At 38.2% G+C, this 24,543-nt stretch overlaps 2 protein-coding genes across 4 annotated transcripts; one reads left to right on the forward strand and one right to left on the reverse strand.

The window, feature by feature from the left end:
• The first annotated feature begins 584 nt into the window (after positions 1-584).
• LOC108992816 (serine/threonine-protein kinase BLUS1-like) lies at positions 585-13,291 on the forward strand. 2 transcript variants are annotated; one of them, XM_018967470.2, is made up of 21 exons: positions 585-822; positions 2,457-2,758; positions 3,264-3,518; positions 4,241-4,365; positions 4,493-4,537; positions 4,625-4,706; positions 4,823-4,891; positions 4,969-5,139; positions 5,229-5,294; positions 6,468-6,536; positions 6,662-6,802; positions 6,929-7,002; positions 8,157-8,363; positions 9,583-9,674; positions 9,788-9,864; positions 10,645-10,770; positions 10,860-10,902; positions 10,993-11,045; positions 11,607-11,668; positions 11,756-11,807; positions 12,854-13,291. In XM_018967470.2, the coding sequence occupies exons 2-21, from the start codon at positions 2,591-2,593 to the stop codon at positions 12,863-12,865; spliced, it is 1,989 nt and encodes a 662-aa protein (XP_018823015.1). In that variant the 5' UTR covers positions 585-822; positions 2,457-2,590; the 3' UTR covers positions 12,866-13,291. The 2 variants fall into 2 exon arrangements, with proteins under 2 accessions (XP_018823015.1, XP_018823014.1); XM_018967469.2 differs by having other exon boundaries at positions 12,881-13,291.
• Positions 13,292-15,171: 1,880 nt separating this feature from the next.
• On the reverse strand, positions 15,172-23,957 carry LOC108992820 (proteasome assembly chaperone 3). Of its 2 annotated transcripts, XM_018967477.2 has the most exons (8): positions 23,824-23,916; positions 22,955-23,123; positions 22,596-22,665; positions 22,428-22,474; positions 16,023-16,089; positions 15,898-15,941; positions 15,495-15,552; positions 15,172-15,414 (listed from the first exon to the last, which is right to left on the reverse strand). In XM_018967477.2, exons 2-8 carry the CDS (start codon positions 22,978-22,980, stop codon positions 15,364-15,366), a joined length of 363 nt encoding a protein of 120 aa, XP_018823022.1. In that variant the 5' UTR covers positions 22,981-23,123; positions 23,824-23,916; the 3' UTR covers positions 15,172-15,363. The 2 variants fall into 2 exon arrangements, with proteins under 2 accessions (XP_018823022.1, XP_018823021.1); XM_018967476.2 differs by lacking the exon at positions 22,955-23,123 and having other exon boundaries at positions 22,596-22,643; positions 23,824-23,957.
• Positions 23,958-24,543: the final 586 nt, after the last annotated feature.

Raw genomic sequence — 24,543 nt, forward strand, 5'->3', positions numbered from 1 at the left:
ACAATATTTTATTCAACTTTTAACTTTTACTTAAAAACGTCTCATCACATCTCACTATCCAATCGGGTCATAACTATGCGCACATTTGGATATTAATGGAAGAGCCTAATCCTATATTAATACAGTCATAATTTTTTTTTTTTATCCCGAATTTAGGTTTTTTAATTTTTGCATCCATTCACTTGATCATGATTGTTGCTTAGAAACGGGAGATCAAATTCTTCACTGATCTATTTTTTTGGGAAAAAAAATAGTCGGGGCATTATTTACTAAATTAATTAAACTATGTAATTTGTTGGGTCAATAAAGATTTCATTTGCATTTTGACTCAAATTTATAGTATCAAATGTCATCGACTCTATAAGTACAAAAAATATACAAATAGTTCGAGACTTTTTGCTGCCATTGGTTTTGAGATAAGGAGTATTTTCTTATAGAGGCGACAATTGCGTTACTGAGTCAACCAGCTTTGTCTCAACAGATTCTGTACTACTTTTGTAACGGTTCTAGGCTTCTAGTCTCAATTTTTGTAATATATTTTATTTATTTATTAATTTTCCGTATAAGAAAACTGGGAGAGATTCGATCGCTGGACCTTAGACTCGTACAGTTGGATACAGATAGACGCAGAGACACATTGGACAGAGAGAGAGAGAGACCCTGAAAACTGAAAACCTTCATCGTCGTCCCGTCTTCATGACCATCAAGAGTTCAGGTCGAACTACAGCTGAATCGACGTCGTCTTGTCAGAGCTCGGGTTACTATTCTCCTAGACCCGTCCGATTCAGTTCTGATTCGATGTACTTGCTACTGAAACCCTAGGTCCGTCCGTAATCCGGCCCGATTAATTCTACTGCTTTTATTTGTTTAGTTATTTACTTACTTTTATTCTGTCGATTTGATTTTTCAAAAAGCAGTAGTAATAATAATAATAAGGAAATATTTCAATCAATTCATTGCTTTGTTGATTCGTTGAGCGTGAAAGTTATGTTCTACTTTTGGAATCAATTCAATGTTTCTAAATGAAATGCTTCTATTGAATTAGGTGAAATTGGAAATTGAGTGATTGCAACTTTAAGTTGGGGATTTGGGATGGGCCTGGAGTTGAATTTTTTGGTCTTTGCTATCTATCTATTTGCGATTATTTTGCTTTAGGAAATCGGAATGTAAAGTGCTATTTTTTGTTGATCATTGCTGTAAGCATTGCATTGGAAATCAAATTCGGGGTTATGCTAACAACGGCTGCTTTAGATACTGGTTTTGCTTATCTGTCTTTAGATAGAAATCAGGGAGTGTTTGGCATTTGTTCTTAGAGGGAGATTTTATGATTTAAAATCAGATTAATTGCCTAAGAGTAAGCCGGTGCCTGTTGATTTTGCTGGTGATGTGGCTCTTTGGGCAGTACCCTTTGGTTACCGTTGTGCCAGTGCAATCTGGAATTTAGAAATTTAGCTATAATGAAAGTTTAACGGAAATTGTCTGGGTAAAATATGTTTTTCCCATGTGCACGAAAATAGTGTTTTGGGGTCAATTTCATTTTAGAGTTTGATTGATTGTCCTTGAAACCGTTTTGGTTGCAATTCTATAATGCATTTTTTATGTCAGCATCCCTTTAATGCATGGAAGGCGCAATGGCGCCATACTTTGATCAAGTCCCTTCTTTGAAGAAGTATTTTTTAATTAGAGAAAGTTCCCAATTCCTTTTCTTTGTTGATGAATTAAGATTTTCTCATGAGAATTCAATATCTGGAAAACCGGGAACGAGGGACAGAATCTCAAAAACACACACACACAAAAGGTAGAAATTTTTGCATATTTATTGAAATCACTCCTGGTTCATGCACTTTTTTTTTCCCTGAAACCATGAGATTGTGGAGTTCAATCAGTTCCTTATACTGTTCCCGATCTGAGTCACAAACTAGTGTAGGGCCGTAGGCAATGTCATCCTTCTGTATATTGTTTGTCCATTCTGGTGTTGAATGCGTCTATTATGTTTATTTCAAAATTATGCCGAAATAATTATTTTAAACCCTTAAATGGCCAATTGTTTCTGCTTCAGCTTCCATACCATTTTTTTCCCATAAGTACTTCTGTACCACTCTAGTGACTGCCTTTATAATTTTGTAGGAGTTAGAAATATTAATTTGTCATATTCTTCTTGGAAATTGTACACTAACGTTTGAGTTAGTGTTGGGAGCATTGTTTATAGTTCAGGATTGGATAGTATTAGCATGCTGTTCTGCTGAGGACATTAGGGATGGGGTTGACTAATCATTAAATAGACTGCAGTGTGTTGTCTTTGACATATTTGAATCATCAAATCCTGTATGCACTGTTATTAGTCAGTGTTGCGTGAGAGTTGTTGTAAATATTGGCCATTCTGACTTTGGGAGATCTTGTATACAAAATTTTTGATGAAATCACTGGATACACTTACTATTTTGTGTTGAATAAAGGGAAAATGCTGCCAAATTGGAAGAAACCCCACATCGAGTTGACGACACCTACCTCCTCGGCGTACATTTTATTCATGTTCTCTGGAACATTTAGGATTAAAGAGGGTGTTAATGGTTCCATGTAAGAAGAAACCATGGAGCATGTATCGGAGAAAAGATTTCCTGTCAATGCAAAGGATTATAAGTTATATGAAGAAGTTGGTGAAGGAGTCAGTGCCACTGTGTACAGGGCTCTCTGTATTCCACGCAATCAGATAGTTGCAATCAAGGTTCTTGATCTGGAAAAGTGCAGTAATGACATGGTATGTGCCTATTTATGTACGTTATCATATAAATTGTCTTTATATTTAGTTGATATCTGATATTTGGCACACATTTGTATTTGGTTTGCACTTGTTATGCTTGCAATGTGATGTGATGTAGCAAATATCTTGTAGAGCGCTTACATTTTGGAGCATTTTCTTAGAGATTTTTTTTTTTTTTGATCGGTAAAAAAATTTTATTGATCAAAAGGGAGACAAAAAGAGCCCAAGTATACAGGACATATACATGAGCACATCTATGTCTAGTTTAGACTTTTCTTAGAGAATTGACTGAAACATTGTTGAATCAGTTGCTCATGTTTGAAAGGCCTATCTGATAGGTGGAAACATTATTAATGGAACTTCTTTTAACATCTCTTTTTAAGTCACGCTTTCTATACTGATTCTTATCTTAAAATTTTTAACTGCTTAACCTGATCAATAATTATTTGAAAGTTACTGTCACATTGAGATGTATTTTACTTATATTTTTTTAATTATGCAGGATGGTATCCGGCGAGAGGTACAGACAATGACCTTGATTGATCATCCAAATGTGCTACGGGCACATTGCTCTTTCACTTCTGCCCACAGCCTTTGGGTTGTGATGCCATACATGGCTGGTGGGTCCTGCCTTCATATAATGAAATCTGCTTTTCCTGAAGGTTTTGAGGAGCCTGTTATAGCTACTTTATTGCGCGAGGTTCTGAAAGCTCTTGTTTATCTTCATGCCCATGGTTACATCCATAGAGATGTGAAGGTAACGAACCGCATCCGCTTATATCATTCTTATGCCAAGAAATGTTTTTGCCTTATTTCTGCAGCACAGCACAATTTAGTATGCTATTGTTTCCACTACAAGTAGTAATCAACAAATGCCGTGTCTTACAAGAAAAAAAGATACAAAAGTAGTGTCCTAACAACTAGAGTTCATGACATCATATAATGCTTGGGAGAATTGTCTTTTCTCTTTCAGAAGAGATGTGAAGTTAACACTGCACCTGGTTCTGTCATTAATGCTTGGGAGAATTGTCTTTTCTTTGAAAAGAGATGTGAAGTTAACACTGCACCTGGTTCTGTCATTCTCCTCCTAATAATCAATAATGTTTGTGCCTTATTTATGCAGTACAACACCTTAATATCTTGTTGTTTCCACTACAAGTAGTTGACTGTTAATGCCATGTCTTGTAACAAATATATGAAAATACTTTCCTAAAGCCAAGAGTTCTTGACATCATGTGATACTCAGGAGACTTCCTTTTGAGACGAGGTGAGCTATACTTCTTGGTATTGTGTTAAATCTCTGTGGTGCAGTATGCAGTAGATGAAAATCGAGATATCTGTTTTATCGTCTGTATGACAGTTGATATATATATATATCATATTTACTTCCATTTTTTTCTGATAAAAAAACTCTTTTTTATATTTTCCCATAGATTCCTATGTGTTTTTCTTATTAATATCCTTAACTCTGGTTTGCAGGCTGGGAATATCTTACTTGATTCTAATGGTGCAATCAAGTTAGGTGATTTTGGGGTATCAGCTGGCATGTTTGATACTGGAGATAGGCAACGTTCCAGAAATACTTTTGTTGGGACTCCATGCTGGTAGATTTCTTTTGATTTTGCTGCCCTTGGGCCTTCCATGATTTTCCACTTTTTGAGATCCCACCAGAGTTGGTTGAATTTTTATATCATGGTTTGAAACTGTTTTTGTTTTGTTTTCCTTGGTCAGGATGGCTCCTGAAGTTATGCAGCAATTGCATGGTTATGACTTCAAGTCAGTGGTTTGCTTCTCTGATCTATGTTTTTCGTCCCTTTTTTCCCAGTTGCTCAATCTTATTTTTGTTTCAATCTTTGTAAATAGAGCGGATATATGGTCATTTGGAATAACAGCACTTGAGCTTGCTCATGGCCATGCCCCATTTTCCAAGTACCCACCAATGAAAGTATATTTCTGAGTTCTTCCGACTTACAATGCTTTTGTATACTGCATATATTTTGCGTATTTTTGCTGGATAAGTTCACAATTTAATCTTTTGGTCTTCTTTATTTATTATTGCAGGTTTTGCTGATGACTTTACAAAATGCACCTCCAGGTTTGGACTATGAAAGAGACAAGAGATTTTCTAAGGTATGTACTTTTTACTAGAATCTTTCTGACAGCTAGTGCTCTTGAATATTGTTATTGAAGGGTTTTAATTTTTCCAGTCTTTCAAAGAGATGGTAGCCACTTGCTTAGTGAAGGATCCAAAGAAACGTCCAACTGCAGAAAAGCTATTAAAGCACCCTTTCTTTAAACATGCACGCGCAAATGAATATCTTGCTCGTGGAATTCTTGATGGCCTTGCTCTTTTAGGTGATCGTTTTAGAATGCTGAAGGTATCTTGCCAAACCACTCTCTTATGTAAGCTGTCGCAGGCGCGGCATTACCTTTGATATAATTGCTTGAATTGGAATTTCTGTTTCAGGCAAAAGAGGCTGATCTTCTTGTGCAGAACAAAGCTCTATATGGGGATAAGGAGCAGTTATCACAGGTGAAAATTCTTCAAAATCATTGTCCACAACAAATAGCATTTCATTCAACTCTCACATATTCCTTCCTTTCTTCTCTTTCCCATTATTTGAGGCTTTATGATGTGGAATGGGCATGTAATTCATCCTTTCTAAAATGAGCTTCTTCTTTGGACGGTAGTCTTTGGACCTAGTGGCATCTCCTGCCCTCAACAAACTAGGGGTTCAAATCATTACGAAGGAAAGAAAACCTGACGAAGTCATAGTAGAATTCTCCATGTTGTTTTCCCGATTGCTCTCTCTCTCTCTCTCTCTCTCTGCTTACCCACTTTATGAGCTCGTGGGAGGACCTCCAAAAGAGGATAGTAAACAAGATGTGATCTTGAGGATAACTTGAGGCAAAAACACAAAATTCTGCACTTTTGCATATTTGAAAGAAAATGTTTGGAGACTCTATTGTAAATGTCAGAAATTAGCTTAGCATAGGTCATAGAATACATTCCCACTCTATAAAACTCACATAGATTATAAATTAGTTTAGCTTGATCAAGTTTTGTTTATTATTTTATTTATTTTTAAAAGCTCATTTCTTCCCTATAAAAGAAAAATATACATTTCTTGAGATCTATATTTTTCTTTGGAACAAATACTCAATCTTATCTTAATTTCATTTGATAAAATATTTTTTATGTTATTATTAAATATCAGTTGGAGGAAAAACTGAATCAAATCGGACTTTTTTACTTTAGGTAACTATTTGAGTTCATAACATGTATTTTAACTATGTTTAGGGATTGGCCCCTTCACTTGGGTGAGCGCCTTGTGCCTTAAGGTTACTTTTCGCCTTTGACAACACCGGGTCAAGCTTAGGTTTACTGGATGATTGTACTTATCCTAGAATTTGTTCTACCTACCTCATTTATTGTGTTTATTGTGTTCCCTCATTCTTTACTGATTGCTTTGAGAACTGATGTTTATATTCATAATTACTATCATAAAGAAGGTTTTTTCAAATATAGAAGCTTATTTATCCTGAGCTTTCATGATTTTCTTGTATATTTTCCTATTTCTAATAAGGTGTTCCTCTTGTATACATCTTGTGTACTTGGTCTACGTTCTCTGTGCTTTTTAATATTTGATTATTTGTAGAAAAAATTTGAGTGACACCATAAATGTAAATACTTGTTACTTTGCAGCAAGAGTACATTCGAGGCATAAGTGCCTGGAATTTCAACCTTGAAGATTTAAAATCTCAGGCTGCCCTTGTAAGTAGTGTCAATGACTGTTTTATTTAATCATGTAATTTCATGATTCCTTTGAAAAGGGTTTCTTTGGTGAAAAGTATACTGGGGCTATATTTTACCTTATTTTAGCACTTTATTGCTCACAGATTCGGGATGATGGCATGCCAAATTCTGAAGATCTGGATGCTAGTAAGAAGCTGAAAGATGGGTATGATGGTGTTGGGTTCCCAGCTGAGAGACTGTCCCAGGAAAGGGTCAACCATCCAAATGCTCACCATAATGATGAGGTATTATGACCATTGCTGAAATACACTCATTTTTCTCTCAGTTAATTGCATTTAAGTTCCAAAATTCCCTTGAATATTTGAATTATAGTTCATTCTTACAAATGTTTTGACATATACCTTTTTCAGGATGGGTTCAATGATATTCGTGATTTGAACAGTTCACTCCCTTCCTTTCCTGTGAAACCTCTGCAAGCACTTAAGTATGACTTCTTTTTGGCCCGCCTATTGTGTCGTATTTCTTTTGGAAAATTTAATTATATTACCATTAATGAAATCACTACAATCTGGATTCAACCAGTACTTGTTGTCTTACTACCTCAGGGACATCTTGCCACCATATCACCATATCCTTTACACATTTAGCACATTGGGCAAGCTTATGGGCGACATCAGTTGCTTCTCTGCATACATGGACGGCTTCAAAACTGTTAAAAACCTTGAGCCGCCCCTTAATGTCTTCAATTAGGGGTCCCTGACGAGAAAGATTTGTGGAAGAAGATTTCAGGACTTCAATAGTTAATAAAGAATTTCTCTCAATAAGAATAAGGGTATACCATGATGATAAATGGACTACAAGCCCCTCACTTCCTGTGTACTTGGGCTTTGCCTATTATTATGAATAAAACTGCCTATTATTATGAATAAAACTTCTTGATTACTTATCAAAAAAAAAAAAAAAAAACAAGCCCCTCAAAATTGCTACAGTTTCAATATCTTTAACTTCATCCATCCCATACTTGATCTTACTTAAAGCCATAACCACACTAAGCTTCTCATCTCTTGAAATTTTCCCACTGATTTTTAGATGTTAGAAAAGGTTGCACCATCCACATTTAACTTTAACACTGCTTTTGGTGGGGGCTGCCAGTTCCCAAAGCAGCAGTAAGAAACACAGCCATTCCCCCTGCAGATTGTTTTTATGCAGTTGCCATACTAACACACTGAAACTTGAATGACAATGAGAATCAAAATCATTTTAGGGGCTAAATTTTTTCCAAGCCACCCTAGCATCTGGTCAAGAAAACAATGCATGGCAGTCTTCTACTTGTGCCCTCAGAAGTCACAGTCCTGACTATTCAAAGTTGATCTCTTGGCCAACTAAATAATCTTCTCCTGGAACAAAGCATATTAAAAATATCTTATTTGCACTTGGTGATAGAGAAGTGCTTTATTATGCTAACAAATAGTTCGTTGCATAAAATGTTTTTTAATATTTCCAGATATTATCTGCCTCTATTTTTATTTTATTTTTTGCATCATTTGCACTAAATTAGAGGATAATAAATTTAGCAGTCTGATTTTTGTCAGTGCTGCAATTCATACTTCATTGAAGCAACTGTTTCTTTTAATGCAGAGGTTGTTTTGATGTTTGTGAGGATGATGTTATTGTGAGTAGTCCAAGAGCTGTGGATCAAGAAAATGGAAGAAATGAGGGTGAGAGTTCAGGACAGAGTTGTATTTTACCACAGCATGTAATTTCTGAGCATAAAAAAGTTATGAGCAGTTCAGTACTAGCAGAGAATGCTGTCTCTCCTAAAAAGTTTGCTGGTGACGGGGACAGGTGAGCCACTTTTAAATATTTGAACTTTGATATTATTGTTGTTGCTCTTCTTCTTCTTCTTCTTCTTCTTCTTCTGTTGATGCTCATAATATATACCTGCAGTGGTACTACAATCTTTCTGTGTATGGTTTTGTATTGTTGCTATATGAATTACGTTTTTTGTCAAACTCTTACTTGATAGATGGGTTGTATGGAGCTGTATATGTTTTCAATTACTCTAGTATTTATAGGGTTCCGTTCAAAGTTGAAAGTACTAATTCAGAAATATGGTTTCTTGCTTGGAGCTTTGTCTTACTGAAATGCTAGGTCATGAAACATAAGTTGTGAATTTCGTGGTAACATGCACTCAGTATGTATTGCCTTAACCAATTGTTACATATAAATGTCCTCCTTTGGACGTAGCTCTTTTTCAGTTCTGTGTGTGATGTGACATGTCAAACACGTGATATATCCTTAGTGAATATGTATTTTTAGAAACTGCATTGCAACATTCATGTGGCATTGTAGCGTAGGTGAGCATAAGCTGTAAATAATGAAGTGATCATTTGCGTTAAAGCTAGCCCAATAAAAAGTATGCGGTGGGGTTGCTTGGTCCTACAATATACCACAACTGTGTAAAAACTATAATAATATTTCTTTATTGGCACCGGGTGTCCGGGACAAAGTCCCGACTAATCCGAGGGTGGTGTAAAAATTATAATCATAAACTACTATTGCAGTTTATGTCAAGACTTTTTTAAGCACATTGAAAAATGGTTATAACATTAGCAGCGATTGCAAATACACCTACACCCTTCACTCATTTTGCTAGAACTCTTGAGGCCTCATCTTGAAGTGTCTGTTTGGACACCCACTGGGTGGTAACCGAGAAACCATGGTGAATTAAGTCTTGACTTGATTGGAACTTAACTGGTTGGAGGCGCTGTTGTGACAGGAATTTTACATTGTCAGCATTATCTTTTCATTAAAAGTGTGCTTGCTGTTTGGATGTGCAACATTATGTCATCTTGTAGTTTATTAAAAAAAAATATCTGTTGTCGATCCTATACTTTTTTTAACCATTCTTATGCATGCGAGTTAAAAGCTTTGGATTTCGTTCAGTGTAAATGACTCCTGTCTTGAAACTGTTATAAAGGGATTAACCATTCTTATGCATGCGAGTTAAAAGCTTTGGATTCTGTTCAGTGTAAATGACTCCTGTCTTGAAACTGTTATAAAGGGATTATCTACAAACAAAATTTCAAGCCGAGCAAAACTACAGTGGTTCGATATTGTATCGTCAGAAAAAAGATGCCAATAAGATTTCATCTGGTATGTCTATTGCAATTTTCTTGCTTTTAACTCAGTCCTATATGCAATCAAAGATGCTATCAAGCTTTCAATACTCCATTACTCATCCGGTCTTACTGCATATGCTTATGCAGTTGAGGATACATCAGAAGGATCGGTTGTACAGCGTAGAGGGCGCTTTAAAGTCACTTCAGCTGACCTCAGCCCAAAGGTATATATGCATTCATAGGCTACATCACGAATCAACCCAACTCAGCCTCTGGTCAGCATATGGATTCCATCAATCTAATATCATATCTCAAAAGCAGCCTATTGTATTTAAGTTTTTAATCTGTGGACTGATGAGTATGTGTGGGAATGGCTTTTGGAACTCTTTGACCTTCTCGGACTGGTCATATGTAATTGATCTATTCCCTTACACTTGGGTTGCTTATCTTTTCACACTTTTGAAATTATCTTTATCCATATGCAGAAAACAAATTGATCATAGTTGTCACTTGGGGAGCTTTGGGTTGGGACTGGCCTTTATGTGAAACTATGCTGAGATCTGAAAGGAATACGAGTGAAATTAGCATATATAGTCTGCATAGCAGAGATCGTTACATTGTATGATTATTGTTTTCAGTGGCACTGCTACTTAGTGTATCGTCATCTTGTGGATAGGCATCAGCATATGGTGTCTATTTTTTTGGTGGCTGTCTCAGTTTTAAGCTTGTGTTATATTTTGGGTGCAACTTACACGCTCATCTCAATGTGAAGCACTGCTTCGGATGCAAGGTTTTTCTTTTGGTTTGAATTTATTGACCATCTCTTTCTTGCTTAGCATCCTTGAGGTTTTAACGTCTATCATTGTGAATTTTCTCAAAAACTTTCCTTATGAACTTTGCGAATGATATATAATTGTGACTATTTTGATTAAATTGTCATGATGCTTGAATTTTTATCCTTTAGGCAATGGCTTTATAACCATTGCCATTTTTTCTGCATGCAGGGTCCTACAAACTGCATAAATTGCCCAGTTTCTGGAGGTTCAACCAGTCCAACAAAGATTAACCTTAAATCTGCCTCATTTCTCCCATCTCTGCAATGTATTCTGCAGCAGAACACCATGCAAAGGGTATGTTTATATCTATATATAAACTTCCCTACATTGTAGAGATACTATGTCTGAAAATAGTCCATTATTTTCTTTTTAAATCTTGACAGGAAGAACTTATTAAATTGATCAAGTATGTGGAACAAACCTCTGGTATGTCTCTCACCTTGATCATTCACATCTTTTCTGCTTTATCCTACGAGCACTGAATTTGTTGGATTTAACCCCTTTTGCTTGATACAGGCAAGCAACCAGAACCAGAGCCACTAGTTGCTGTCACAAGTGACCTGCTGCAGGTATTTTCTTTTGATGGAACATGATCTCTTGCTAAATGCAATAAAATGTCCAAGAATTTGGTTTAGATGAAATTATCACCAATGGCATATATAGAGCGAGAATATATGTTATCACCTGAAACTATCTAGTCGAAATGAGATTGAGAATTTGGTTTAGATGTGGCCAGCTGGCATCCTCATGGCCTCATACTGATCGTTCTTTTAGTGGGAGATTAAATTAATGGGGTTCTTGTTTTTAATGGGCTAAATGTCCATGACTTTTTACTTTCGGTGGTAAACCCAGTTGGGTACTTCTCATGTATACTTCCTGTGTACTTGGCCTTTGCCCACTTTTATGAATAAAACTTCTTGATTATCTCTATCCTAGGATTCGAGAATAGGTGGGACTAATAGGATGATTCGCTTATGCACATATAATTTCTCTTGTAAAATGGTTTCATCATTTAACTTATTATGAGGGAAGACGTAGTCCAGTATTTTACTTGTTAAAAAGTAGCCAGTATTTTAGACAACAGTTGCATGCCGTTTGGTTAATTGATCTTAAATTTGAGCACCATGCAGATGTCCCCTGCCACCTCTAGGGAGAAAGAGCTGCAATATCAAGTGAATCATCTGCAACAAAGGTACTAGATGAATCTCTAATGACTTCTAACTACATATTTTCACTATGTAATCTCTTAACTCTGACTCAATCTCATCTTCAATGTCAGTCTTGAGAACCTTGTTGAGGAATTGCGGAGACATAAGATGAAAAATGACCAGGTATGTATGCATAAGCTGGATTAAGTTTGCTTTGTTGGTCCGTCAGACTCCAATTTTATCATGAAGTTATCAATTGCGAATGACAATAACTGCTGTGATTTTTCTCCTCTTCTTCACACCTTGTATCATTGTCGGAACACATTAGGCCACATGCAGGCATCAAAATATCAGAACAAATTGAGACCTATGACATACTTGTACCCATTTTTGTGTTTGCTGCCGACATGTCTCTTTGTTCTGATCTTGTGAGATCTGCATGTGGCTAAATGTGATACATCTGCACTAGAACAGACATGTATAAAAACACTAGTCATGTCACAGTTATTTGTACTATGACCGTAAGGTAGAACAAGGTTGATGTTGAGATGTTCTTAAAACACGATCAATCATAAACAAGCATTAGTTCAAATATGAAATTGAAATTTGATAAGCACTTCAGTGACCAAAATTTTATTTTAACAAAAAGAAATAGTAGTTTCACTCATTCCTGCCAAATTTTGCCAATGTTGCATTTGAATTTCACTCAACTGTTTCAGAACAATGCGTTGAAACGATGTTTTATAAAATAATAGTGCCTAGAAGCCACTACAGACATTTCTTCCTGTGCAAACCATTATAACAAAGTAACCAACCTACACTTGCACCCTAAAAGCCACTCTATCACAGGTAATGCATGCAACAAGCACACAGTTTTTTTCATTTGACATAAAAAGCAGCATGGCTGCCGAAGTTGGTTTTTGATAGTCGAGACATGATGGAATGTTCAACAGGAGGCAAATGTTCTTACCTGGTGGCAGTTATTTACGCTTTACTCACATATAAAAAAATTAAAAAAAAAGAAGTTATTTTCGCTTTACTTCCCTACTTCTGAATTCTAAATAATGCCATGATTACATGTATGCCCCTGCGTGTCTTGATGCTTTAATTATCTAATTTATTGTTGATATTGTGTTGTCTCTTGTAACGTGCCTCTCATCCCAATTTGTCACCATGCTATGGGAATGGTGGACTGAATTTGACTTGGTCTTCAATTTTCCACTGATCAGTCCGTTTTCTAATGGGGGGGTGTGCAGTTAGAAAGACAATTAAATGCATTGGTCAACAAAGAAGAAAAGTTTTGAAAAGTGGATGAAGCGCAGCGTTGTTTTTCAAATCACCGCCACCTTGTGCCCAGAAAGAAGCGGAATGATGTTTTTCATATCACCGCCACCTTGTGACCAAAAAGAAGCACAAACTTATGAGTAGGTGAGTGATGAGAAGGCATAATTTCCAACACCTGATTATTTTCTTCAATGGCTAGTGAGGGTCTCTAAGATACTTCTGAGAGAGGTATAGGGCATTTTTTTATTGTATTCTAGTGTATCATACGTGTGAAGATGTGTTAAGCCAGAGACGCAATTTTGAAATCTTGCTTCTCGATTCAAACTGTGTAACATGTAAAATCTATTTACTGCATAATGTAATTATATTACAGTTTCATTCTCTCTCTCTCTCTCTCTCTCTCTCTCTCTCTCCAATTCGATGGGTTGGGTCAATCCTTTCCTAACGCATCAACTCCATGTATCCCACAATAGAGCTTTGTTTGGATGAGTTTGCTGGATTCTTCATGAATATTATGGGAGCCAAGGTTTATCGGCCAGCAAGATTTTTTATATTTTTGGCATAGGCGTGTAAAGCTTCCTAGTTCCCATGTCATCTTATCGTTAAGGATAGCAGCATTGTCATTTTCTCACTAGGATGCTTTCGTTTCTTATCAATATCTGCTGCCGAACCAGCATCCAAATCTATTCAAGTTCGGGTTCAATTACGATAGGGCAGCCCGTGCAAGTTGTAAACCAGTCTATTTATTTGTTCATCTACTTCTTTTTATAAGCTAAATCGAGCTTATATCCAAAGTTTTAAATACCGTATCGGCTGGTACGGTCGGTATTTATTGTGCCAGAATAGTGACCGGTATAGGGAAGGTATGTGTTTCGTATCGGGTCAAATACTGATCATATCGGTGCGTTTCGATCAATATCGACTAGTTTTTAGTGCGCCAGCCGAAATTTTATATTTTTATATTTTCAGTGTATTTTCATAATTTTCACTTCAATTCTCACATTTGAAGGTTATTTTTTTTAACTTTTTTTAATCTCCTTTGCACGAGAACTGAAAATCAAATTCATACTCTCATTTTCATGGTGAATGAGTGATTATTTTTTTTAATAGTTAGATTGAGAACTTATAAGTATTATTGAGTTTATAAATATGTCTTAATTTTTTAAGACTTGCAATGATATTATTTTGAAATATAATTTATACATATATAATTAATTTATCTATATATAGACTATTCCAAAACGGTACCGGTACCAAAATATTTAGTTTCAGTGTCTTAACCGAAACAGTATTTAAAACTTTGCTTATAACATGAGCCTTAAATGCTAAACTTATTGAGCTCAATGTTGTATCAACACAGTAATCGAGTTGTCTCAATGTTGTATCAACACAGTAACCGAGTCGTCTTAAGTGGTAAAAGGTCTTAGTCTTGGTGGTATGCTCTCTTTTAAGGCCTCATTTATTTTTACAAATGAGATGAGTTGAAATTAAAATTAAAAGTGGAATAAAATATTGATAGAATATATTTTTTAAATATTATTTTTGTTTTGAAATTTTAAAAAATTAAATTATTTATTTTATTTTCTGTAAATTTAAGAAAATTGTAATAATTAAATTAGATGAGTTGAGAAGAGAAGAGAAGAGAAAAGAAAAGTTGTAAAAACAAACGAGTTAAAAATCTAAGGTTTGAACCATGTTGACCCTTGGGTGCAAACAATTTTTAGGGACATCGAATTGAAAAAACTTCTCTTTGAATTACCTAAAGTTATTTGGCGTCAAAAGCTTGTAAACTTAATTCTCAAACACTTGGTGCCAATAAAAAAATGATGTATCAACACAGTTATTTAGCTCGGCTGGTCAAATCCGTATAAAATTGAAGTCCAATGAACCTCAGAGAGAGAGACCTAAAAATCGCACTGAGTTTGGGGACAAGCGTGTTTCCCAAATCGATAATTGTTTTCAAGAGTAAGGCTTTGTTTGAAACACAAACTCATATCAACCATCTCAGACCAATCATTGATAGAACCAATTACTTTTTCAATTTTCCATAAAAAAATTAAACTTATCTCAACCTACTTCATACATTTAAACACATATCTCAACATATTTACATTCAAACACATCTCAATGGGATCTATAAAATATTACTATTTACATATCGCCTCAAATCATCTAAGATGTTCTCAGCATCCAAATGTAGCCTAAGGGGTCAAAGTCCAACTCATTAAACAATAACCGATCCAAAAATTTAAAAAAAAAAAACTCATTAAACAATAATCGAAATTACGAGTAACTGTTAAGTTACACATTGGGCAGTTGTACGTTGCTAATTCAGAATTAAAATGTAACAAAAGAGCAATCATCAATCTGCAAAATGCTGGAAGTTTCACTCCTGGATCATAAAAACAAAATCTAAGGGTTTAAGCAAAATAGTTTTGAGTTCAGCTACGATATGCTACCAGAGGCAGTTGTCAATCACAGCAGAAACAATTCCTCTGAGTGTCTCCTGCATAAAATCGTGGAATAATGAGTTATATACCATATCATTTATCCAGAAGAAGATGTAAATATGTCTTTGAATGGTACCACAGAATGGTCCTTGAGTCCAAGAGAAAGCACCAACGATTTGGAGGAGCCAGAGGTGCTGCACACAGAACAGGACGCAATCCATTTATTAATGATTCAGGTAAGATTCTAAGGAAACAAGCATCCAGGCCACAAATTAATATTACATTTGGATGTCACTTACAGCCAGCCTATTGAGATTCTATTAATGCCACCAGTGCTCCTTGTAGGTGAAAAGAGAGATGTATACCTTATTATAGAGATTCACAAACATAGTTTTACAACTTTTTGCGGGAAGTCCTCAAAAGGATTGTTTTTTTTTTTTTTAAAAAGCGTCCTCAAAGGAAAGTCTGGTTTGTTGTAGATTTTAGCTATGAGAATTTTACCCGAATGAACTTATCTAACATGGTGAACTAAAACATACCTGATGTGTTCAATTAATTGACGAGCACATGCCAGTAGCATTGGCTGCATTTATCGCGGCGGATCAAAATCAGAAAAAGTTGGCAACAAGTTATCAAACACAGGCTAGAATGCAGGTTATCTCACCTCATCTCGTTTTCCAAATATTGAAGACACGTTGAATGTTGGCTCGATTGACACTCCTTCCTCCTTCCTAGGAATGAAGAAATAGATCTCAGAAGCTCCTTTGGCAAGAGCAATCATTTTAATAGTTTAATGTGACTCTGGTAGCCACAGATGAGCAAAGGAAGTTACTGAGCTGTTGATCAATCTCTCGCATTTTTCACTTGTTAAATCCAGAATCTTAAAAGAATTAAGCTGTCCCCTCCTCAGCCTTGTTGACCTTGGGCCATACTATACTGTAGAACTTCTGGAATGGCCAAGTTTTCAACTGACAATTTTTTTCCCCTCTCCACTTGTTATTTTTCGAATTTATATTTCATTAAAAAGGTGTAGATAAGATCATATCCTTATTCTACTTCACAAAGATGAAAGATAGAGAAGCAGAGTTCTTTGGAGTGAAAACTACGAAATGCTCCCAGGTCAACAAGCACATATCTTTTTTTTTGATAAGTAAACAAGAATTATTATTTCATTAAAGGCCACAAAGTGCCAGTTACAAATGCCTATAAGCCTTATCTACGAAGGCATGTTAGAAACTAAGAAATCATGAAAGTTCATGCCATTGAAGTCTACAGCAATAGCCCAAGTACAAAGAGTCCTAAAAAAGAAAACTTTTAAGCTCCGCCAAAGATCTCTCTTTGTCTTCAAATGTCCGCTCATTGCGTTCCTTCCACAAGCACCACATGATACAATTCGGAATCATTTTCCAAACCGCTTTGATCTGTTGCCCACCTCTAATAGAGGTCCAGCTTGCCAACATTTCCGCCACAGATTCTGGAATCACCCACGCTAGATCCATTCTATTCAGCACCTCATACCAGAGAGACCTAGCAACCTCACAATGTAAGAGTAAATGATTCACCGACTCACCCTCGCTTTTACACATGCAGCACCAATCTATAATGATTATCCTCCTCTTTCTCAGATTATCTGTAGTGAGAATCTTACCTAAGGATGCTGTCCATACAAAAAAGGAAGCTTTGGGTGGAGTCTTGTTCTTCCAAAGCCTTCTCCAAGGAAATTGTGACTCGGGTTCTTGTGTGAGAACCTTATAAAAGAATCTAACTGTGAATACCCCTCTCCCCACTGGAGTCCACCACAACCCATCTTCCTGCTGGATATTCGGACGACAAGAATACAACAGACTATACAAGTCTACAAAACTCTCCACCTCCCAGTCTTGTGCCGCCCGGATGAAGTTGATATTCCAGTGTGTACTCCTATCCACCCTTCCCATAAGCTCTGCCACTGTAGCATCTTTATCACTTGCAATTAGGAAAAGTAGAGGAAACAAATCTTGAAGGGCGTTGTTACCACACCAAACATCCTTCCAAAATCTGATCCTGGACCCCGTACCCAGCTGAAGCCGAGTGTGATGATGAAATGCCTCCCTCCCTCTTCTTATATGTTTCCATAGCCCCACTCCATAGGTGCCTCTAACTTCTCTAGTACACCAACCCTCCCCTAATCCACCATACTTCATCTCAATCACTACTTTCCATAAGGCATCCGGTTCTTTAGTATAACGCCACAACCATTTCCCAAGCAGCGCCCGATTGAACAATCTCAAGTTTCTGATACCCAATCCGCCACTAGAAATAGGACGGCAGACTTTTTCCCACTTGACTAAATAAAATTTAAATTCCTCTCCTAAACCACCCCACAGAAAATCTCTTTGTAGCTTCTCAATTCTACTAGCCACACTAGCCGGTATAGGGAATAAGGATAAGAAGTATGTGGGTAGGTTAGAAAGTGTACTCTTAATCAACGTGATCCGGCCCCCTTTTGACAAGTACATTCTCTTCCAACCTGCCAATCTCCTTTCTATTTTTTCAATCACCGTATCCCATATCGAACAAGACCTCGAGTTTATACCCAACGGTAGCCCCAAGTACATCATAGGAAGAGACGCTATCTTACAACCCAATATCCCTGCTAACTCTTGGACATTCTGGACTTCCCCAATCGGCACCACCTCGGATTTATCATAGTTCACTTTTAAGCCAGATACTGCTTCGAAACAAAGAAGCAACGCCTTCACAGCCCTCAACTGGTCAGAATTGACGTCACACATAATAAGCGTATCGTCTGCAAACAATAAATGAGAGATAGTAGTAATACCCCTACTCAAGGATCCAACCTGAAAACCACTTACAAAACCGTTATTTACCAAAGCCGAGATCATCCTGCTTAGTGCCTCCATCACAAGGACAAAAAGTAGGGGAGAAAGTGGATCCCCTTGTCTCAAGCCCCGAGAGCTCGCAAAAAAACCTTCTGGGCTGCCATTGATCAATACAGAGAATCTTGCTGTGGAAATACACCAACTAATCCATGACCTCCACCTCTCCCCAAAACCACACCTATCCAGTAGATATAGAAGAAAATCCCAATTAACATGATCATACGCCTTCTCCATATCTAACTTACACAGAATCCCTGAAATACTATCCTTCAATTTACTGTCTAAACATTCATTAGCAATAAGAACTGCATCCAGAATCTGTCTACCCTTTACAAAAGCATTTTGAGGCTTGGTAACAATCTTCCCCAACACCACACTCAACCGATTAGCTAGTACTTTAGAAATAATCTTATAAACTCCATTCACTAGACTAATAGGTCGATAATCTGCAATCTCACTTGCCCCCACCTTTTTAGGTATTAAAGCAAGGAGAGTGGTGTTAAGGCTTTTCTCAAATTTTCCAACCGAGTACAACTCCTGAAACACCTTCATAAGATCATCTTTTATCACCTCCCAACAATCTTGAAAAAAACCCCATAGAGAAACCATCTGGTCCGGGGGCCTTGTCTTTCACCATCATCCTTACCACCTCAAACACCTCAACCTCTTCAAAAACCCTCTCCATCCTAGCTACATCCCCCCTCTCAATGGTGTCAAAAACCAACCCATCAAGAGTAGGCCTCCATCCCACTGGCTCGGTAAGGAGCTTCTCAAAGACATCAGTAACATGTTCTTTGATAACTTCCTCATCCCTACACTCCATCCCCTCAATTTTCAAAACCTCTATATTATTGTTTCTTCTATGTGAGTTTGCAATGCTATGGAAAAACTTCGTACTCCGATCCCCTTCCCTTAACCATAATGCTCTTGACTTTTGACGCCAAGACATTTCTTCTTGCAAAATAATTCTCTCAAGATCTGCGACCAACACAGTTTTTTGTAATTGTTCCTCCTCAGAAAGTGGCCTCACCTCTTGAAGTCTATCTAACTCCTGAATCTCCAACCACTTGATATTCTTGTTCTCCCTTATGTCTCCAAACGATTGTTTATTCCACTCCTTCAGGTCTCTCTTTAATGCCTTCAGCTTGTTCGCAAAAATGAAACTAGGCGTTCCATTGAACTGATAAGAAATCCACCATTGTTTAACCCTCTCCACAAAACCCTCTGATTTCAACCACATGTTCTCGAACTTGAAGTATCGTCTCCCACTATGAATACCACCACAGTCTAGCAAAATAGGCCAATGATCAGAATTTAAACGTACCAACCGCTTTTGACACACCTCAGGAAAATGACTTTCCCACTCAGGGGAAATAAGAAAGCGATCCAAGCTAGACCAAGTCCGGTTGTTTGACCATGTGGCATGGCCCCCTGCGAGAGGAAGGTCTATCAAATTCAAATAAAAAATACACTCTAAGAACTCCACACTTGCAGGCCTCACTCTTCTTCTTCTGAAGCTTTCACTTGGAAATCTCACAACATTGAAATCTCCCCCAATACACCACGGAAGATCCCACCAACTATGTACCCCTACTAGTTCATCCTACAAAAAACCTCTGTCAGCATCTAGATTTGGACCATAGACACCTGCAAAAGCCCATAAGAAATTATCGAACACACTTTTAAAGGAGCACGCTACCGTATAAATCCCTATATATTCCTCCACTTTTTCCACCACCCTCCTATCCCACATTACTACAATTCCTCCAGATGCCCCTATAGAGGCCAAGTAAACCCAATCCACATGAGCCCCACTCCATAAACTTCGCACCATCTTTCTATCAATCATTTTTAGCTTCGTCTCCTGTAAACACACAATGTCTGCTTTCCACTCACGAAGCAAGTGTCGAACCCGGTGGCGCTTATCTACCTCGTTAAGCCCACGCACATTCCAAGACACAATCTTAGGCTTCATTTGGGAACAGCCAGCCCCTTCCCTTTTACCCTATTCCTACTGGAACTTCCCTCTGAATTCATCGACCACGCCAATTTTTTCAGTTCCCGATTCTTCTTCGAATCCCCTTTCCTTTTTTGTTGATGTCCCGCTTCCAAAGCCGCTAACAATGCTATGAACTGCTCTTCATACCCTTCACAATTAATCCCCACGTAATGTTGAATCTCTTTCACCTTATTAATGACCCAATCTGAGGCTTGGGTTGGATAGCAGTAGTTTAATGGCGTAGGAATGCCCCTCCTTTCAATCTGAAAATTCTGGAACTCTTCACCCACCGGAATCCCTTCCAACGCCACCTGATCACACACCTGAGAGAAGAAAAAATCATCCTCCACCGAACTCAGAATCTGGTCGCACGACTCAGGGAGAAACAGCTCGTTCTCCACCGAGTGCATGAGATCAACCGAGTCATCCTCCTCCTCAGCCACCTCAAAATCATCATACCCTTTGACAGAAACGTTCGCCGGAGCAAGGCCTTCATCCCCTCCAACCATCGGCGTCGTCTGAGCTTCCTTTAGGGGAGAGAAACTCGATCCGAACTTCACCAGCGCATTTTGCGCACAACACGACGGTGGCCCATCACCGGCGACCCCCGTCTCCTCTGTCGACGCCGTCTGTGTCACCTCCACCTGATCTTCCGTCGCCGGCACACTTTCCGGCACGAAACCAAGACTCTGGAGCTCGACGGGTTTGGAGCTTACGGGTTTGGGGCTCCCGAAGACTCGTGAACCTTCCGTGGACTTTGGGTTCGCCCCGAACCCAGATCCAACACATGGGCCTACCGGCCCAGGCCCAACCCCATCACTTGGGCGCGAACACGACGAGGCCTTCTCCTTGGCCTTAGATGACCCAGCCCCATCAGGTATGAAGCCCGACAAAACCTTAGGACTTGCCTTAGGAAACCCACCCTTCTGCCTCCACAAGCCCCGGCCCTTACCCACTTGAAAACCATCACCCGAAACCTTCCCTTTGCCTTTTAAATTCACCATTTCATCCCTTTCCTTAAACAGAACGACAGCCTCTAGAACGTCGGACATGTCCTTCTGCAGCATGCGTAGCTGTCCTTGCACCTCCTGCAACGTCCTACGTACATCCCTTACCTCCTGACATGTCGCACAACTACTGCCATGTGAGTTGCTCATCACGCCATACTGCTTCGACAGAGCTTCACGTCGCCCACCTACCCTGACAGAACCCCTCCCATCACCGTCTCCCTTCCTCCCCCCTTTCGGCAACGTTGAAGCCAGCACCTCCTTGTACGTCCTAGCTTGGTGTCTCATCCCCCCCTTGACAGCATCCCACTGTCCTCCACCCCGAAGCACCATTCTCGGCTCAAGTAGCATCTCTCGCATCTTCCTCCACCCCCAACCATTCTCCCCTTCTGGAATGCACAAGACATTTCTTCTCCCCCCCTGGTTATACTCAGCAACTTCAATATATCTGCCTCGATGATTAGAGCATCGCTGGGCAGTTAAACTACAGTATCCTTCTCTAGTTGCTGAATAAACCTCCTTTCTTCCACCTTCCAAACTCTCCTCAAACACCTTCCCAAGCCACTGCACTGAAGATGGGCCAAACAGAACCACATGTTCTGACTTCCAGTTTCTTTCGATGACCCTCAGCATGCCACCCCCAGTCTTAGACAAGATAAAACATTTAGATTCGATCACCACCTCTACAGGATAAACCATCTTTAAAACACCCCAATAACTCAAAAACCAGTTATCATGGCACTCTAAACTGGACTACATACAAATCACCACAAGGAAAACCACCATAAACAGCCCAAAGAACTCCAGAAACAAGAATATGAAAACCAAAGAATGAAAAGTGTACGGAGAGAATTTTAGGAGAGAGAATTCCTTAGGTGAACAAGCACATATCTAATGTAAAAGAACTTGTTTCTGTCACTTCTTCTAGGCCAATAACTGGAGGACATGATATAGATATAATGTATGTTCGATGTACTTCTCCATTATACAGGAAATTTCTATTTTATAGTATAAATAACAAGAGTTTCCATTGTGAGCCTCGGAGTCAATAACTGGCAAGGTCTTGGACCCAGCAATAATGGAATGTACGAATTACTAGCATGATGAATGCAAATCTAAATCAAAAGGAAACTCCACTTCACACGATTGCTCTAGAACATAAATGAAAAGAATAAGCACACCTGGCATGCAGTATTGTTCCCATAGCTCCTATTTGAGTTGCAATGACCTAAAAGTTTTTCGAGCATTAGGATTGAAGTTTTGAACACATACATGAAGGCATCAAACCCCTCCTCCTTTTCTTCTTTTCTAGGAAAAAATTCCAATGGGAAAATGAACCTCAAACTTACAAGAAAATGGTCATCGTAACTGCAAAGGACAACGTCTGTTTTGTTCCCCTGCAAGAAAGCAAGCAGGCAACTGGGATAATTAATGATAAACAAAATTACCATACTTTCTGTTGGGAAATAGATTTGGGTAGTTGAAACCGAAACACATAACAATATAGAGAACCTTTATATATGTGAAAGAAGCTTATATAATGTCGCACACTCTTTGTTAGATCAGGAAGGTTAAATGCCACCTGTCTCGCCTACATTTTCTTTTGATAAGTAAAAGTAAAACTTAATTGAAAGTAAAAGGCATAGCCCAAGCACAGGATGTATACACAGAATACACCTAATATCCACTAAGCACTAGTGATGGATACAAGCAAATTATGAAAGTTGTCTCCATTACAAGCAATGACCGAAGTCCAGGAAAATGGTGTGTTACAGAAAAATCTCTTCAGCTCGTCCAAGGAACGCTCCCAGTCTTCAAAGCACCTATCATTACCTGTCTCGCTTACTTTAGCAAGGCTAACCTTTGGATTTAGTTACCTTCATGAATCACAAAAAGATCCCCAATCATGCATAGCAAGGACTATACATTTGCAGTTTTATTGTATTTCTTTTTCCTAATATACATACGCATACAGACAATACCTTGAACAAAAACATCATCATCATCAAGACAATAAGAGTGGAAATTTAACAAAATGAAGTCTCGCGTGTTTTTTTTTTTTTTCCCCTCCCATGCTCCAAAAATACATGCTTATATAAAAAAGAACGACATTAGATGCCATGACATATGGGAGGCAATATTTCAAGATAAGCAATCAAGTCAAAACAAAGTTCTCCTTTATTATGGTTGAAATCACACATAACTGTCACTACATCAAGGAATTCTTAGCCAAATATTTTAAAAAACAACCGAGGTATTAAGTACCATAACGGGCATTTCACTCCATAATCGTGTCTTAAATTCCATAGCCCCGTACTTCAAATCACCTAAGCTTATCGGCCCCCTTAATCGCGTCTTAAATTCCATAACCGGTAACCCCCATACTTCAAATCACCTAAGCTTATTGTCCAAAAAGAGAATTACGAGGAATATGAATAGCCAATTGGTAGCAGGGACGCATGACAATGAAACTAGAATCCACATTTGGGCGCTGAAGCAAACAGGCGATGGGCAATAAGGTTGCTTTAGTTTTCAGGCCCTCTTAGTTCAAAAAATAAAAAAGGTGAAGACTTTTACCTTGATATCCAACGAGAGGTTCTTGCAGGTGACCGGAAAGCGCGGGACCGAGCTGCCCATAACACCAACACACGAAAGGACGGAGAGAGAGAGAGAGAGAGAGAGAGAGAAGGTTTGAGGAACAAAAAAGAGATTTAGCGAACTGAGAGCCATTCCACGGGTAAGTCTGGGCCATGCAATTAAGACCACGCAACTAAATTTACAAAAGCCCAGCCCATTTGCTTAGAGAAGTAAAAACAGGGCCGAGCCCAGTTGTGTCAGATCCAATAAAAACCCTTTATGGGTGTGCCAAGAACGGTCCATTACTTATTATGGGTAGCTCCCGACATCCTGTCTAAAAATCTGACTACTTCTCTAAATATATTAACAAAAAAAAAAAAAAAAATTTAATTTTTAAGAAAAGATTAGGAACTAAATGGAAAATACAGAAAATGAGAAGAAAAAATAGAAAAATAAAAAGAAGGCGAAAGGTGGTTCGTTAGTTGACAATGGAATGTGGATGGGGAGCATAGTTTTGGGGTAAGTTCCCAGTGGACATCCTTCTCTCAACAAACACAGCAAGCCATCCCGTGCATACTGGCCATTCAACACGTGACGGGCCCTACTTACCCACTTACCCACTTAGCCGTTCTTTCTAGCCGAGCCGAGCCGAGCTGCCCATCCAACATTTTTCACTTTATAACCCAAGAGTCAACTATACATTATTCACTTCTCTAAACA

Source organism: Juglans regia, chromosome 1 (assembly GCF_001411555.2).
Source record: "Juglans regia cultivar Chandler chromosome 1, Walnut 2.0, whole genome shotgun sequence".
NCBI lineage: Eukaryota > Viridiplantae > Streptophyta > Magnoliopsida > Fagales > Juglandaceae > Juglans > Juglans regia.

Bases quoted from the DNA above. Each gene is read 5' to 3' on its own strand.
- LOC108992816 (XM_018967469.2), top strand. From the start codon at position 2,591: ATGGAGCATGTATCGGAGAAAAGATTTCCTGTCAATGCAAAGGATTAT. The intron at 4,707-4,822 runs GTATATTTCTGA...TTATTATTGCAG, and splicing joins CCAAGTACCCACCAATGAAA to GTTTTGCTGATGACTTTACA. The intron at 6,537-6,661 runs GTAAGTAGTGTC...TATTGCTCACAG, and splicing joins TAAAATCTCAGGCTGCCCTT to ATTCGGGATGATGGCATGCC.
- LOC108992820 (XM_018967476.2), bottom strand. From the start codon at position 23,883: ATGGGCAGCTCGGTCCCGCGCTTTCCGGTCACCTGCAAGAACCTCTCG. The intron at 22,644-23,823 runs GTAAAAGTCTTC...GCTTTCTTGCAG, and splicing joins ACCTCTCGTTGGATATCAAG to GGGAACAAAACAGACGTTGT. The intron at 16,090-22,427 runs GTGTGCTTATTC...CTTCATTCCTAG, and splicing joins GGAACAATACTGCATGCCAG to GAAGGAGGAAGGAGTGTCAA.